The sequence below is a fragment of the Octopus bimaculoides genome, chromosome 11 (assembly GCF_001194135.2).
Source record: "Octopus bimaculoides isolate UCB-OBI-ISO-001 chromosome 11, ASM119413v2, whole genome shotgun sequence".
NCBI lineage: Eukaryota > Metazoa > Mollusca > Cephalopoda > Octopoda > Octopodidae > Octopus > Octopus bimaculoides.
In genome coordinates this window covers 37,085,847-37,101,008 of record NC_068991.1, presented here as the reverse complement: position 1 = coordinate 37,101,008, position 15,162 = coordinate 37,085,847, and the positions used below count along the sequence as shown (strand labels likewise).

Here is a 15,162-nt window from a genome sequence, read left to right as displayed (position 1 = left end):
CTAAGGGATGAGGTGGGGGTGGGATGGGATGTGTAGAGATGGTGGGGTGGTAGGTGAGGGGAAACAGGAGACAGGTGACGGCAGGACGGGTGCAGGGGTTGGGGAAGAGAGGAGATAAACGGTCCATGGAATGTGCTCTGGCAAGGGTAGTGTGGATAGTGGTGAGGGGATATCCGCGTAGGATGAAGTGATGAGCCATGAGTTGAGATTGAGTCTCAAAGTCATGGTTGTCACTGTAGACCCTGTGTAGATAGAGGAATTGGGAATAGGGGATGGAGAGCTTGGTGTGTTTAGGGTGGGAGGAGGAGAAGTTGAGGTATGAGTGTGAGTCTGTGTGTTTGTAGTGGATGGAGGTGGTGAGAGTGGAGTGATGAATGCTGACTGAAATGTCAAGAAAGGAGACAGAGGTGTCAGAGATAGTGCAGGAGAAGTGGAGGGCAGGATGGTAAGATTTGACAAAAGAGAGGAAGGAGTCTAGATGTTCGCTGGAGAGTGAGGTCGCACCAATACAGTCATCAATATAGTGACCGTATAGTTCAGGAGTGGGACCAGTGAAACTGGAGAATATTTGGGCCTCAACGTAGCAACGTATGCGAACAGGTTCACATAGTTGGGGCTCATTCTCGTTCCCATGGCCACTCCCAAGACATGCTGGTAAAACTCACCCGCGAATGAGAAGCAGTTAAGTGAGAGAACAAGTTCATATATATATATATATATATAGATATATATATAATGTTTTCTAATGCTGTCAGCTTTATTATCTAATCTCTGTCTTTCTCTCTTTCACTCTCCTTCACTTCAAGTATGTTTGCCAAGTTTATAAGTGTATTTACTTGATAGTCTCTTTCTCCTCATGTCTCACTTACTCTTCCTACACACACACACTCTCTCTCTCTTTCCTTGCCTCTTCTCTGTCTCTCTCTTCTACTGCAACTTTTGAAAATTAAAATTAAAAAAGACCAACTCACTAGTACTCTTACACAATTTTGTTCATAAGGTGATGATGCTTATCCTTTGACTGGTGTGTTAGAGATGATTCTCTTCTTCTGGGTTAAATCTTACTATCACCACCACCACCACCACCACTACTACGGGTAGTACTTCTAGAAGAACCTATATGACTTTGCTTCTGTTCACAACAAAATGACATGGAACATTTACAATTAATATTTAGTGCTCAAGATCTGTAAACATATTTGCATCTGTTATCTTTGCATCTTGCTATATATGTCTCTTTTGAGAACTTTAAATAAATTTCAACCAGCAGTATTCTAATGTTTTGTATAACTTAATGGCATCACCTGGAAATATTCTAAAACATTTTTTCTTTCTTTCTTTTCGTGAGTCCCAATTTTTAATCTTCAAAACATCAATCCTATTCATCTCTTTCCTACAGACTTCACCTTAATAGATATTCAAATTAAACATTAACCTTATGAATTTTATTAGCCTTAGAGCATCCACATCGGTTTTGGCTGCAGGATCTTTTGTCGTCATCATCTTCGTTTAACATCTACTCTCTGGTCAGCCAGAGAGCTGTTCAGGCTCCGATTATCTGTTTTGACATGGTTTCTATGGCTGGATGCCCTTCCTAATGCTAACCACTTTACAGAGTGTTCTGGGTGCATTTTACATGCTACCAGCATAGGTGCATCTCAGTGGCACTGACACAAGTGCATTTTTCATGGCACTACTACTTAGTCTGCCGATTAAATCATATAGAGCTCACAATAGCCTTAGTTTCTAGTTTTATCTAAATCTTACTGCTAAATATTTTGAGGACATGTCTCTGTGCAAGCATATGTAACTCTGCCTACTCCTTACGCTTGGATATAAAAAAAAAAAAAGAGAAAATGTAACAAATAAACCCAGGCTCTAGGCTTCAGTCGATATTTGAGTGATTAGAGGTTGGAAAAAATTAAGCTGTAAAGAAAACTATTGATACATTTGAATACTACATGCCTGGCATATAACCATTTCTGCCACTCAGTTATATATAGGTTATATTACAATAATAATAATGGTTTAAGTTTTGGCTCAAAACCAACAATTTTATGGGAGGGGGTTAAGCTGATTACTTTGACCGCAGTGCTTAACTGGTATTTATTTTATGAACCCTAGAAGGATGAAAGGCAAGGTTGACCTCAATGGGATTTGAACTAAGAATGTGAAGAGCCAGAACAAATACTGCAAAGCATTTTTTAAGATGTACTTAGAACTCTGCCAACTTACATCCTTGATAATGATGATGATGATAATCCTTTCTACTAAAGGCACAAATTTTTAGGGAGGAGACTAACTGTTTATATCGATCTCAGTGTTTCACTGGTATTTAATCTATTGAACCCTAAAGGATGAAAGCAAAGTCAACCTCAGCAGAATTTGAACTCAGAAAATAAAAATGGATGTAATGCTACTAAGAATTTTGTCTGGTGTGATAACAATTCTTCCAGCTCGATGCTTTAATAATAATAACAGTAACCATTTCTACTAAATGCACAAGGCCTGAAATTATGGGGAAGGGGATAGTCGATTATAATGATCCCAGTGCATAACTGGTACTTATTTCATTCACTCTGTATGGATGAAAGGCAAAACTGACCTCAGTGGAATTTGAACTCAGAATATGAAGACAGACGAAATGCTGCTAAGCATTTTGCCCGGCATGCTAACGATTCTGCCAACTTACTGCTTTAATGATAGTGAAAATAATAATCATGTTTTAAAATGTTGGGGGAGTGGGTAAGTTGATTGCATCGACCCTAGTGCTCAACTGGTACTTATTTTATCGACCCTGAAAGGATGAAAGGCAAAGTGGATTTTGATGGAATTTGAACTCAGAATGTAAAGTCAGATGAAATGACACTATACATTTTGCCCAGTGTGGTAATGATTCTACCAGCTTGCTATCTAATTAATAATAATAATAATAATAATAATAATAATAATAATAATAATAATAAGCCTTTCTGCTATAGGCACAAGGCCTGAAATTTGGAGGAAGGGGATAGTTGATTACATTGACCCCCAGTACTTGACTGATATTTTATGAACCCTGAAAGGATGAAAAGCAAAGTTAACCTTGGTGGAATTTGAACTCATTAATAAAAATAAAACTTCTTTCTACTGTAGGCACAAGGCCTGAAATATAGGGGTGGAGGCTAAGGTGATTGCATTGACCTCACTGCTCAACTGGTACTTATTTTATCAACTCCGAAAGGATGAAAGGCAAAGTCAACCTCGGCAGAATTTGAACTCAGAATGTAAAGATAGATGAAATATCACTAGGTATTTTTGGTTGGCATGCTAACAATTCTGCTAGCTCACTGCCTTGACAATGGTAATAGATAAGGTAATTTCAGTTGTTAACTGAATATTTAAAACTTACCTCAGTGTATTGAAGGGTCTCTGTCAATCTTCAGTATTTCTCCATTCACAAAAAAAAAGAAAGAAAGAAAAGAAAGAAGCAGTGTTTTCTTTCTAATCATCCACTTATCACAATTTCTTGATGCTTTGCTGGGAATATCAGAGAGTACTAATTAGCTGTAGATGAGTTGAATACGATACTCTTTCAAGTGGCCACCATACTCCTTGAGTTTTCATTTCACTTAATAGAAAGGCATGAATATTAGAACTCCTACCCCTTTTTCAACTCTTTACTCTCCTCAGAATCATATACTTCACATTTGATGCAAACAGTTTTAGGGTGATCAGTGGTCAGTTCTTGGTCCATTTATGTCTAGAACTTACTTTTGTTTCCTATTGGCAGTAATTCCATTTTATTTCACTTTGACTTGACCAGGAAAAGTGTAAACATTACGTCTTATTTCTCTCCATTATCTTTCACATAAAATTACAATGTGGACAGTTGTTGATTTTTTTTTTTTTTTTTTTTTTTGGTAGTCCCATATCAACATAGATTGAACAGGCTTCATCAGCTGACCCTCTAGGAGCGATCCATTACTCTGAATATGCCATAGCTTTGTCTGGTTGTGATCCATAGGGCAGTGTGTGGCGCAACGTGGCAGTCTAGGCATGTTGTACTCTCTCCACTGTTCACCTGGAGTTTCTACTTCTGGATGTAACAGAAATGGGCAGTCTGGAAGCTTTTGTGTGATCATTTGACTTGCTAGAAATAGTTGCCAGATCTCCTTCAAACTTCATCCAATTCTCTTCAAAATAGTTGAAAAATACTTGGTAACTGAATCTTGATATAATAGGGCAGAAAATGAGATGGTCAGGGTTAGAAGAACACTGGTCAGACTAAAACAATTTATCACAGAAAGCTGTACTGTGGTCAGTATTTTACAGAGGTGATGGATTCTACTAGTACCAACTACACAAATGTAGAAGACCAACTGTAAAGGTTAAACTGCTATATTAACATCAGTGCACCTCATTCCATACTGTAAAAACAAATGGAGTTTTTGTTGCTGTGGTCTACTAATCACTTCTAATTTTGTTTTTCCAATCATTTGTTGAGTCATTAGTAGTTTTTTTGTCGATTTATTTACTTTTTGCTTATTTTCTCTAATTAGTGTGCTATTAGTCTGGAATGTGTGCTGGTTAGATTCCAGTATTCTAGTACTGTCACAGCTGTTAGTATTTTAATGTTGTTGTTCTTGCAGTTGTTGAGTAGCCTACATTCACCTCTTCTGGAGCAGGAAGGCATTTCTGATCAAATACATGGAAAATATGCCATTGGTTCAAACCCAGTCTAATGTGCCTTTTGTATTGTTCTGATCACAAGTTTCTTAACATGGTCATCCAGTCTTTATGTTGTTGCTTAGGCTTTGATAGCACAGACCTATGATCAGAGGCTTTCCACCCATGGCCATCCTAATTATTTTATATCTATTGTCCAGTGTGTTCTTCCTTTTCTTTAGACAATATATTTGGCTGCTGTTTCTATTAAATTTAGCAACCAAATAGATGCTTCCTTGTCTGCTTGTCCATTTTCCATTTAGAGTAATAAATGAAATTATTTAAAAGCAAAGGTGGGCTTGCTGTTTCAGATGTAATTGAGAACTTGCAAAGTGTGGAGCTCATTTAAGTTATAATAAGGGGTTCAAGTGAGTTATAACTATTGCATTGAGGTAGATTCAAGTCAAGTTTTGAGAGGCTCCATTCATAGTTTGTATTGTTATAAACCAGTGTAGGGTTGTCATTGGTTTTCACCCCTGATCAGCTTTGATTTAGCAGATCTATGATCAAAAGTAGTCCAGCCATAACCATCTTGTCTTTTTTTTCCAGACATTGTATATTAACTAAGTTATCCAGCAATATGTTTTCCATTTTTAAAAAAAATTTTTATTTTTAAGACTGTAGGGCGTGATATGATATGAAGGTGATTTGGCTCCCGTTTCTAGCAAGCTGAGCAACTATCCGGAGGCTCCTTCATTAGCTGTTGTTGTTTGCTGTGTTTATAAACTTACATAAGTTTGCTGCTGTGTTTTGTGTGATATACTTTTAAGAAATGTTTGTCAACTGTTGGTCCCATGACTTAGAGATGGAAAATGGGGACAGAATAGATTTCCTCCTGTTGCTTTTGTTTAATTTTCTTTGTTGCTTAGGTCATGCCCGATAATGTTTGCTAACTACTGATAATGTTTTTAAGTAACCCACTTACACTAGAATGCCTCTTCCACCACCACCACCACCTATAACTTAATAGGTGCATCTGCTGTTCTACAATACATACATATACAGATCTATGCGATGCTCTTTTATAATATTGCATACCTATCAGTCTTATTCTTAAGCCCCAGATCAGCCTTGTTAGATATAGTGTATCTAAGACTACATCATAATGTGTCTTTCCTATTTCAAGATGATGGGATGTAATTCCAGAGATATTTGGCTGCTATTTCTTCTATGTCAAGGAACCATGTAGCAGGTCCCTGCTCAATTTGTGATACATCTAATGTTATTTCATAATGCTGGACTCTCCCTTTTCCCCCCCTCTCTCTCACGCACACACACATGAACTCACTTCCACTTCAGCTCATTATACAGCATGCTTTTTCACACACACACACACACACACACACACACACACATACACACACACACATCTTTTCTTCTATGTATCATACTATGTTTTACTTTATAGGTGATCATAAACTTTATAATGATTTACTGAGTCTTATTCTTAAGCTCTAGATCAACCTCGACCATCCTGTCCTATTTCAGATATAGTTTATCAAAGAATACATCATAAAATGTGTCCTTAATTTAAGATGATGGGCTGTAATTTCAGAAACATTTGGCTGCTATTTCTAGTGGGTTAAAGAGTTATGTAGAGGGTCCCTGCTTGACTTGAGATATATCAGTGTTATTTCATAATGCTGCACTCTTTCTTTCTCATACACACACACACCTTTAGTTCTGTATACTATGGCATATTTTACTTTATAGGTGTTCATAAACTTTATAATGATTTACAAGTGATGTTGGGAGTTTTTTTTATATTTTAGTAACAACAACAACAACAAAAACCTGGACAAGGAATGAAATTATTATTATTCAATTATGTCGTTATGGTTGTTCTTACGTCACATCGACTCCCACCACTGAAAATACCAGAATGGATAAAACGACTGCAATTTATGAAAAATAAATGTCTGCCTATATAACCACTCAAAATTGTCCATTGTCTGCTGGCCTCAGTTTATAAACAGGAAGTACCATTTTGGGGTTTGTCCTGTCCCCTACAAAAAATTAAATTAAAAGAAAAATCCTTATTTAACTTTTAAAGATATATATATTTTTTTCTTTTCTAATTATTTTCTATTTTTCTGAATTTCTAATTACTCTTGTTAGTAATGGTGTGATAACTTAATTACTGAGAGGAAGAGAGAGAGAGAGAGAGAGGTATTGAGAGGTAGAAAAGAGTGATGTGACAGGAAATGACAAAACCATCAAAAATCTATTTTAATCTAAAAGAGACTCCACGTTGAATATTTGACTTGCTTTTTTTTTGTTTTTCTCTTAAACTCCTGGAGATATTTCCCTTTTTTCGTCTCCCACTCATTCTGTCACCAACAATATTGCAGAATCTGTTTGTTACACACCAAGATCACCACTGATGAAGTATTTTTGGAATTGTTAAAATGTCTTAGTTACTGTGGTAGATTTCATTGTTTCCAACTGACATCAAGTTACCTAGCAGCACTCCTCCACCTTGGTCCAACATATCAAGAAAGCAACAACAATAGCAGAATAGTCACAACTCAATAATAAAATATTAAAAGGAAAACAACAACATGTATGAACAATGTCCCTGTCTTCATAAAGTGCTATTAGAATGGAATGTATTCTTACACATTGACTGAGCAAAGCTGCTACAATGGAAATATTGGAATAAGTCTCTGTCTTGATGATAAACTATCAAACACTTAAAGCAGAGAAGTACTGAGCCCAGTTCAAAACCAGCCCATGCTGTCATACTCTGCACTGCATTTCTCTATTCTTAACAGCACATTAGTTTCACATTTAATTTACTTTGCTGGTCAGGGTTGGTCCAGTTTGCTATGTACCCTGTGAGAGGTCCCAATAATTTTTGAACCTACTCTTCTCATATCTTTACATGTCTATGGTCTAACTCTCTAATCAATATAAAAGGAACTATTACATATCTGTAAACTATCACGTATCAATATTTCATGTGTCTTTATTCTATGAGAAAACAAATACAGCAAACCACAATCAATAGCAAGTACAAAAACAACAACAACAACTAATAGTTTTATACAAGGACAGTAATAGTTATTTATTTGTTGTGGAAGCAGGTAACCCTTAGTGTCAAAGAATCACTTAGAAGAAGATGTCTGAATCTGTATCTCATAATATAAGGGTAGTTCCCACCCTATCATGGACAGCTCAGGAGGTCAAAGTAAGTTTTTTTTTTTTTAATCTTTTGGTGATAATCTTGGTTCTTTTCACTTAGGTTTGCTTCAGTCAATTTTCTATGGTACTAGTGAATCCCACATTGGTATATTGCCTCAGAGGGGAATCACTGGAGAATTTCTTTTCATGTGGTATACCAAGGGTAAGTTAATAGGACAGAGCACATCCATTTCCAAACTATACCTCCACTGGAGGAGCTGAACTGTGCACAGCAAGATATCAGAACATTTATAAATTTTACAGTGCTGCTGTGATCCACTCTTGTGACAGCTGTTGACAACTAAGTGGACTGATTTATATAAGATTTAACTTTTTGTCATGGATACAATGCAGAACTAGTGATAATAGGAACTCTTACCTCATTGTCCATTATTAAATCAACTCTGCCAGTTGAGTCACTGTTATGTTGTATAATATTGATGGTAAATTTTCTACTTTGTGAAAATGTTGAAGTTCTTGAAATGACTTTGTTAAGAATAAAATCTATGTGTCTGAAGGTGGCATCCCACTAATTCACAACTGTTAGGCTGTTTATTTTTTTTTCTAATCAACTTTCAGAGTTTTTAGATTAAATTTTACGTCTTGTTTTGTGTAGAGTGAACATAAATAGAATATGATAAAGGTAGTGAATTTTAGGGGTGACACCTTTAGATTTAAAATACTGTCATGGCTGGAAGACAACGTGTAGTTAACCCATCTTAGCCATGAGTTTATTTTGCATGTAACACCAGATTATAATTTTCTTCACTTTTAAAGCTGGAAGAGTTTTCTATATTAACACCTTCATTACATTTAAAGCAGTTTTATATCTGATTATCATCAGGTATCTTATTTCTGGATGTGTACACACTACCAGACTGGATTCAAACCAGGCACCTTTTATTTATAAACTAAGGGCAATAGCATTCATATTCAATTGACAGCTGACCTCTCTAAAGTTAAAGTTGTTAGCTTGGAATATTTTAATCTTATTAACAACTGATCTCAGACAGTTAATCAATAGTGTGTTGATTTGAGCCTTTCCATCAAGTCTTTTGTCAACAACAACTCCTAAGTTCTGACATTTATCAGATGCCATTTGACACTCAAGATTATGGCAGTTTAAGTTAGTTCTTTTCAAAATCAAACTACATGAACTTACTTGATTGTCTTGGTTTTGTTTTCAGTCTTCAGTTTTTCGGATTCATATATGGAAGTTGGATTGTGATTGAGTATAATCATTTATGTTTTGATAACCATCTGGAGTTTGAAATCTTCAGCAAATCACTGTCCTGTATGACATACATCGAAGGGAATTGGTGTTAGTATGAATTCTTGAGGGGCATTGGCTGATGATCTTTGCCAAGTAAATGTGCACCATATCTGACATGTTACTTTGATAGAATATAGCTTCACCATTTTAGCAACTTTGTTATAGAATAGCTAAGCATGTGGATCATGTTATTGTGTAAAGAATTCCATGTAAGCTAAGTATTCCATCATCAGAAAGAAAGAGAAGTAAGAAGATATAGAAATGAAGAATATCTCCAATCAAAGATATTAGTAGTTACCAGTTCATTGAGAAATGAAGGAAAGACCAAAATGAAATGTATATGTGTTTGGTAGTTCCATAATCAAAGAAATACTAATAAAGTGAATTAGGATTGAGTTGGAATAATATGCTACAGTGATTCCAACTGAATCCTAATTCACTTTCTATTCAACAATGGAAATAGTAAATACCATTATCCTTTGCCATGGAGTATCCTCAAATCTTCACCTATGGAACTGCAAATGAATGTTAAATTTTACCTATGACTTTATTATTGATCATGGAACTACCAAACACATCTGTCTTTCACCCTGGTCTTTCCTTCATTTCTTGATGAACTGGTAACTACTATTATCCTTGATTGGGGATATTCTTCATTTCTATTCTCTCTCTCTCTCTCTCTCCAAACTACTTAGCTTTCTTGGAATTCTTTACTCAATAATATATGATCCAAATACTTAGCTATTATTGAAACAGCTGTAAGAGGTTTAACATATTTCTTATAAACTACTCTGCACTATGTTTATATTTTATATGTAAATTAAATGTTTTGCTTATTCATTTTTTATTTTAATCTACAGGGTGTTTCAAAAGTCTATGATATATTCTAAGAACTCATATATCATGAACTACAACTGGAAGTGTAATTGAACTGGTACCATTTAAAAGCTAAAAGTGTCAAGTTTTCTTCTGTTAATTTAATTTTAATTTAATTTAATTCATTTTTTGTTTTTTATCTCTTTTCAGATCCAGTAATGTCATTCACAAAACAAGAGAAGTAATTTTGTGTCCTAGAATACGCTAAAACTGAATCATGGACATGTGTTCAATGCAAATTTTGTACATCATTTACCAAACTGGCACCAGACAGATGTTCCATCTTGAATTGGCATGCAAAATTTCAGGAGGAGGGGTGTTTGTCCCCTGTGCAAAATTCATGGTGAATAGGTTTATTAGTGGCCTTCAACTGTTGTACCAATTGCAACTTGTATGGTGTGAACTGCAGCTATCTCCTTAAGATGTGCCAAACAGTTGTTGACGGGAGCTGAAATTCTTGACTAGCTATTCTGACTTGGTTTGCACTGGAAGGCTTGCCAAATTTGTTCAACCATATCATCTGAAGCTGAGGGGCACTCTGTTCTCTTTGCCAGGCACAAACACCCTCCTCCTTAAATTTTGTACGCCAATTCAAAACAAAGCATCTGTCTGGTGTCTGCTTGGTAAACATTGTATTAAATTTGCATTGAACACGTGTCCATGATTCAGTTTTAGCGTATTTTAGGACACAAAATGACCTCTTGTTTTGTGAATGACATTACTGGATCTGAAAAGAAGCAAAAATAACAAATTAAATTAGATTTAATTAATTAAATTAAAATTAAATGAACAGAAGAAAACTTGACACTTTTAACTTTAAAATGGTACCAGTTCAATTATGCTATCATTTGTAGTTCATGATATAAGAGTTCTTAGAATGTGACATAGTCTTTTGAAACACCCTGTATATTCACCTGCAGAGTGAGTCAACTAAGTATATGAATGAGTGAAAGTAGAGAGAGAGGACATGATTTGAAAAGGTAGATTAATTGGTAAATATGTATATATATATATATTTGTTTTGCAAGATTTTTGATGTGAAATTGTATGTTGAAACAGATGTTGTACTTGGGGATGGTCACATTGCCAGTTTAGCCAATAAAAACACACGCACTGTATATTTGGTGTTAATTTGCTTCAGCTTTATATTACATTAATCTTAATCTTATATATTTATATATATATAGATCATATGATACTTAGCTAGATGGTCAAATAGATATGACTGCACACATGCACGTATGCATGTACACACACACACATACATACACATGTATATTTGAGCTCAAGTTTTTGTTTATGTATGTGGTAACATTTAAAGAGGTGGAGTTTAACCCTTAGCATTCAGATTATTCTGTCAAATGTAATGTCTAGTCATTCATATTGTTTTGAAGTGATCATACATTATCTTGTAGCTTTGAGATTTCAGTGATGTGGTTGTTTATTTTCAGAACAATATTGTGATATTGTAGGGTGGGTGTGAGAAGCCGGATCTGACCAGCTTGAACATAAAACAGATAGATTTTTTGGGCCTGGATATGGCCAGTTTAAGAGCTATAGGATTAATATTATTAAATGTTATGTTAATATTATTAAAATGTTTCTTTTCAGCCTGACTGCATGTACTACTGGACTCATACTGAAGCATCATGCCTTACGCAACCAACTGATGCAGCTCCTGGTAAAATCGAATCTTCCTTGTGGCCTTCCGTTTTGGTTTCTAATTCTTCACAAAGTAATTCAGGTTTGAAATATACTGAAGCTGGTAAGTAAAGTTTCAACATATGTTGTTTTTATAGTTTGTGTTCTGTAGTTTTTTTATGGAAAAATGAAATGGTTGAGTGGATTTGTTTTGAACTACTAGCTTAAATGTCTTGGGTTGAAATCCACTCTCAGTGTTTTGCTGCGTAGTTTTAGTCAGTATACTTCATTCTAATTTACTATATTAAGCTGTAAGGTACAGTTTATTTACCAGATCATCTGGGAATATCACCTAAGATAAATCAACACACTCTTCAATCTCTCTGGCTTGTAACCATGAAACTGAAAGTATGCAGCAGCTTTTAGAATCTTTCATGATTTGAAGACAATATCTTACATTCTAATATTGTATATAGTTGTTTCTTTACAGTGTATAGTGAACAGTCTTCTCTGTGTATTGTTGTTTCATTTATGTGTACCTATCATCTTTTGTCAACCCACTCACCACGACTGATTTGATATCCTAAAACCAAAGTGCCACATAAAAAGCATTGGTGTGGGTCCTAGTGCAATATAAAAAAGCACTGGTGCTGGTGCCACATAAAAAGCACTGATGCTGATGCCATGTAAAAAGCACCTAGTACACTTTGTAAAGTAGTTGGTGTTAAGAAGGGCATCCAGCTGTAGAAATCAAGTCAAAACAGACTATGGAATCTGTTGTGGCCCTAGTCATGCCAGTTCCTGTCATGCCATCCAACCCATGCCAGTTCCTGTCATGCCAACCAGCCCATGCCTGCATGGAAAACAGATGTTAAATAATGATGATGATGATGAACTATCCTGTATGTATCCCCGAGTCCTAGTCCTTATGTACTTGTTCTCCTGATGTATCAAAGGCAGTTTATATTTGTACTGTATTTGTTAATGGTTGTCTCACTGATATGTATATTTGACATGTCCATAATTGTCTCATTGTTTTCTATATCTCTCTACATCTTTGTATTTTAAATGGTAGTTGTGCAACATTGTTTGGTATGTTTGCACTCTTTCATGTATAGTTGACATTGCTTTTTTGATCCCACACTGTAAGGTTGTCTCCTATTAAGACATCCCTTTCTGCATGGTTGACAGTTCATGTCCCTTCATGTATTATATATAGTTCCTTACTGTATGTATTTAGCAGATGTATTGCATCTGGCTACTCCATCCTGTTTATATTTCTAAATGAACCTCTGTACATGTATTCAAGATGCCATATATTCTTTTCTGCTCTAGGCACAAGGCCCGAAATTTTTGGGGATGGCGGGGGGCAGTCAATTAGTTTGACTCAGTATGCAACTGGTACTTAATTTATTGACCCCAAAAGGATGAAAAGCAAAGTTGACCTCAGCAGAATTTGAACTCAGAAGGTAAAGACAGATGAAATACCACTTAGCATTTTGCCCAGTGTGCTAAAGTTTCTGCCAGCTCACCGCCTTTAAGGTGCCATATGCTGGTAGTGAAATGATTTCCTGGTAGAGACAAATACAAGAAGAGATGGTGACATTTTCAGATTTCGGGATTATAGACTTAATGGTTTTGAAATGTTTGGTGCAATGTTGTACTACAAATGCCTGTGACCCATTCTGAGAAAATGGACATTATAATTAGGATAATGACAATATCTGCTTTTGCCCATATAGAAATATTGACCTGGTCTCTTGAAAGTTTCTAGAAACTCTAGCATTGTCCCAGCCAGGGGTCTTAGATTTCTTAAGTAAACTGAACAAAAAGTAGTAGTAGTAGTAGTAAAATAGAATTTGTTATAATTGTAGTTGTGCTATCTAACCTCACAACTGCTATGGAATACTGACCTATGTTGTGTTGAAGACCCATGTTTAGCTGCAGTAGTAATAATCTTCTTGTCTGATGTTGTTAATATATTTTTACTTTATCATTTCTTCATCAATTCAGAACAACAAGCATCTCTGGCAATTCTCAGACAAGAATATAAAGAGAGTGCAGAACATCTAGTGGTATGTATCATTCATATTGTTGTTTTAACTTCAAATCTGCCCAACTTGATTTACAATCAGACTTTCTAGCTTTGATCATCCAGTCAGATTTTTCAAACACTACATTGTATCCAAAACTACATTGTCTTTGGAAAATAGTGTTCTTCCCCTTCTTTTTAAGACAGTATGCTTTGTGAGATATTTGCCTGCTATTTCAAGAAGGTTGTGTGGCCACATAAAAGCATCTGTGTGAGTTTGTTGTCAATTCTACTGGATTGATTTAAGCTCTTCCATCTTCCTGTTGTGTATCTTTTCTATTGTATCATTTATTTAACTCCTTAGTAACCATTAGTTTTATTGAAAAAGTTCTAAATATGATCAACAAGCAGAAGTTAAAACAAAATGTTGAAAGATATTATTTTGTGTAAAAGAAAATTTATAGAAATAATGTTTTTTTACTGCTAGTTCCTTTTTAAAACCATGATTAGTGGTGTTGGTCACATTTGGTCACAAATTACCTTGTGATATTTGGTTATGTTCTTCAGCTTATGATTTCAAATCCTACCCTGATTGACCTTGCATTGACCTGTTCAAAGATCAATAAATTAATATTGGGATCAATGCCCTTACTCTAGAACTTGATACCCTAACATGTCCACAATATATATAATATTTGTGTGTGTGTGCATTATGCATGTGTGTGTGTGTAGAATATACATATACAGACACACATGTTTGTGTTTATCTCTCTCTCTCTCTCTTTCTCTCTCTCTCTCTCTCTCTCTCTCTCACACACACACACAATTTTTATGTAATTCATATGCATTTAAAAAAATTTTCAAGATCTAGATAAGGGGTCAGTGCCCATGACCTTTATAGGCCCTCCGAGACTGGTGAGATTGATGTAGCTAATGTTCCTCTTGAACTATTGCAAGTCAACACATGTGGGGAAGGCATGAGCAGAGAGGGAGTTTTGGAGGGAAGGACTGGGTGTAGTGGTTAGTGTAGGGCTTGAAATGTTGGACACAACAAGGTTGATGAGAGGAGGAGAGACAAGTAAGTCAGGAATGCTTGAGTGGATTTGGCTTGAGGCAAGCCAGCTCTAAGGAACAGAGACCTTTATGGTAATGGTAGAAAAGGCGAAAACAAAAAAGATTATTTTTGAGTCTGAGGATGGAGTATGTCTCTGAGTGATTTTATGCTAATCAGTTGGGTGGTCCTTTTCTAGATGTAGTTTAGGATGTCTGTGTGGACAGCAGGAGCACTGTTCCTGGTGTGAAAACAATACTCCATAATGGGCCTCACCTGAGCTTTTTGTAGAATGCCAAAAATTATTGGTAATTGAAGTATCTTGTGGCCCTGAAAAGAAGGGCAACTTGTGTTTTGGCTTTAGCTATGTCGAGGATGTACTTTCACCATGAGTGATCC

The 15,162-nt window shown here is 35.6% G+C and overlaps 1 protein-coding gene and 1 long non-coding RNA gene across 6 annotated transcripts in view; one reads left to right on the top strand and one right to left on the bottom strand.

The window, feature by feature from the left end:
- Positions 1-5,904, bottom strand: part of LOC128249071 (uncharacterized) — a 49,460-nt gene extending 43,556 nt beyond the window's left edge. For all 3 annotated transcript variants that reach the window (XR_008265172.1, XR_008265173.1, XR_008265171.1), the window contains exon 1: positions 3,392-5,904. This is a non-coding gene — a long non-coding RNA (uncharacterized LOC128249071). The remainder of the gene's footprint in view (positions 1-3,391) is intronic.
- LOC106869955 (formin-2) overlaps positions 1-15,162 on the top strand; it is a 131,486-nt gene that overhangs the window by 43,688 nt on the left and 72,636 nt on the right. For 2 of the 3 annotated variants that reach the window (XR_001409471.2, XM_014915900.2), the window contains exons 4-5: positions 11,651-11,804; positions 13,694-13,755. Coding sequence is in view for 1 of the 3 variants with exons in the window: in XM_014915900.2 (XP_014771386.1) it covers positions 11,651-11,804; positions 13,694-13,755 (216 nt within the window). In the remaining 2 variants the exon portion in view is untranslated. Of the gene's footprint in view, positions 1-6,905; positions 7,898-11,650; positions 11,805-13,693; positions 13,756-15,162 lie in introns of those variants that run through there. The other variant, XR_001409472.2, reaches the window with a different exon arrangement.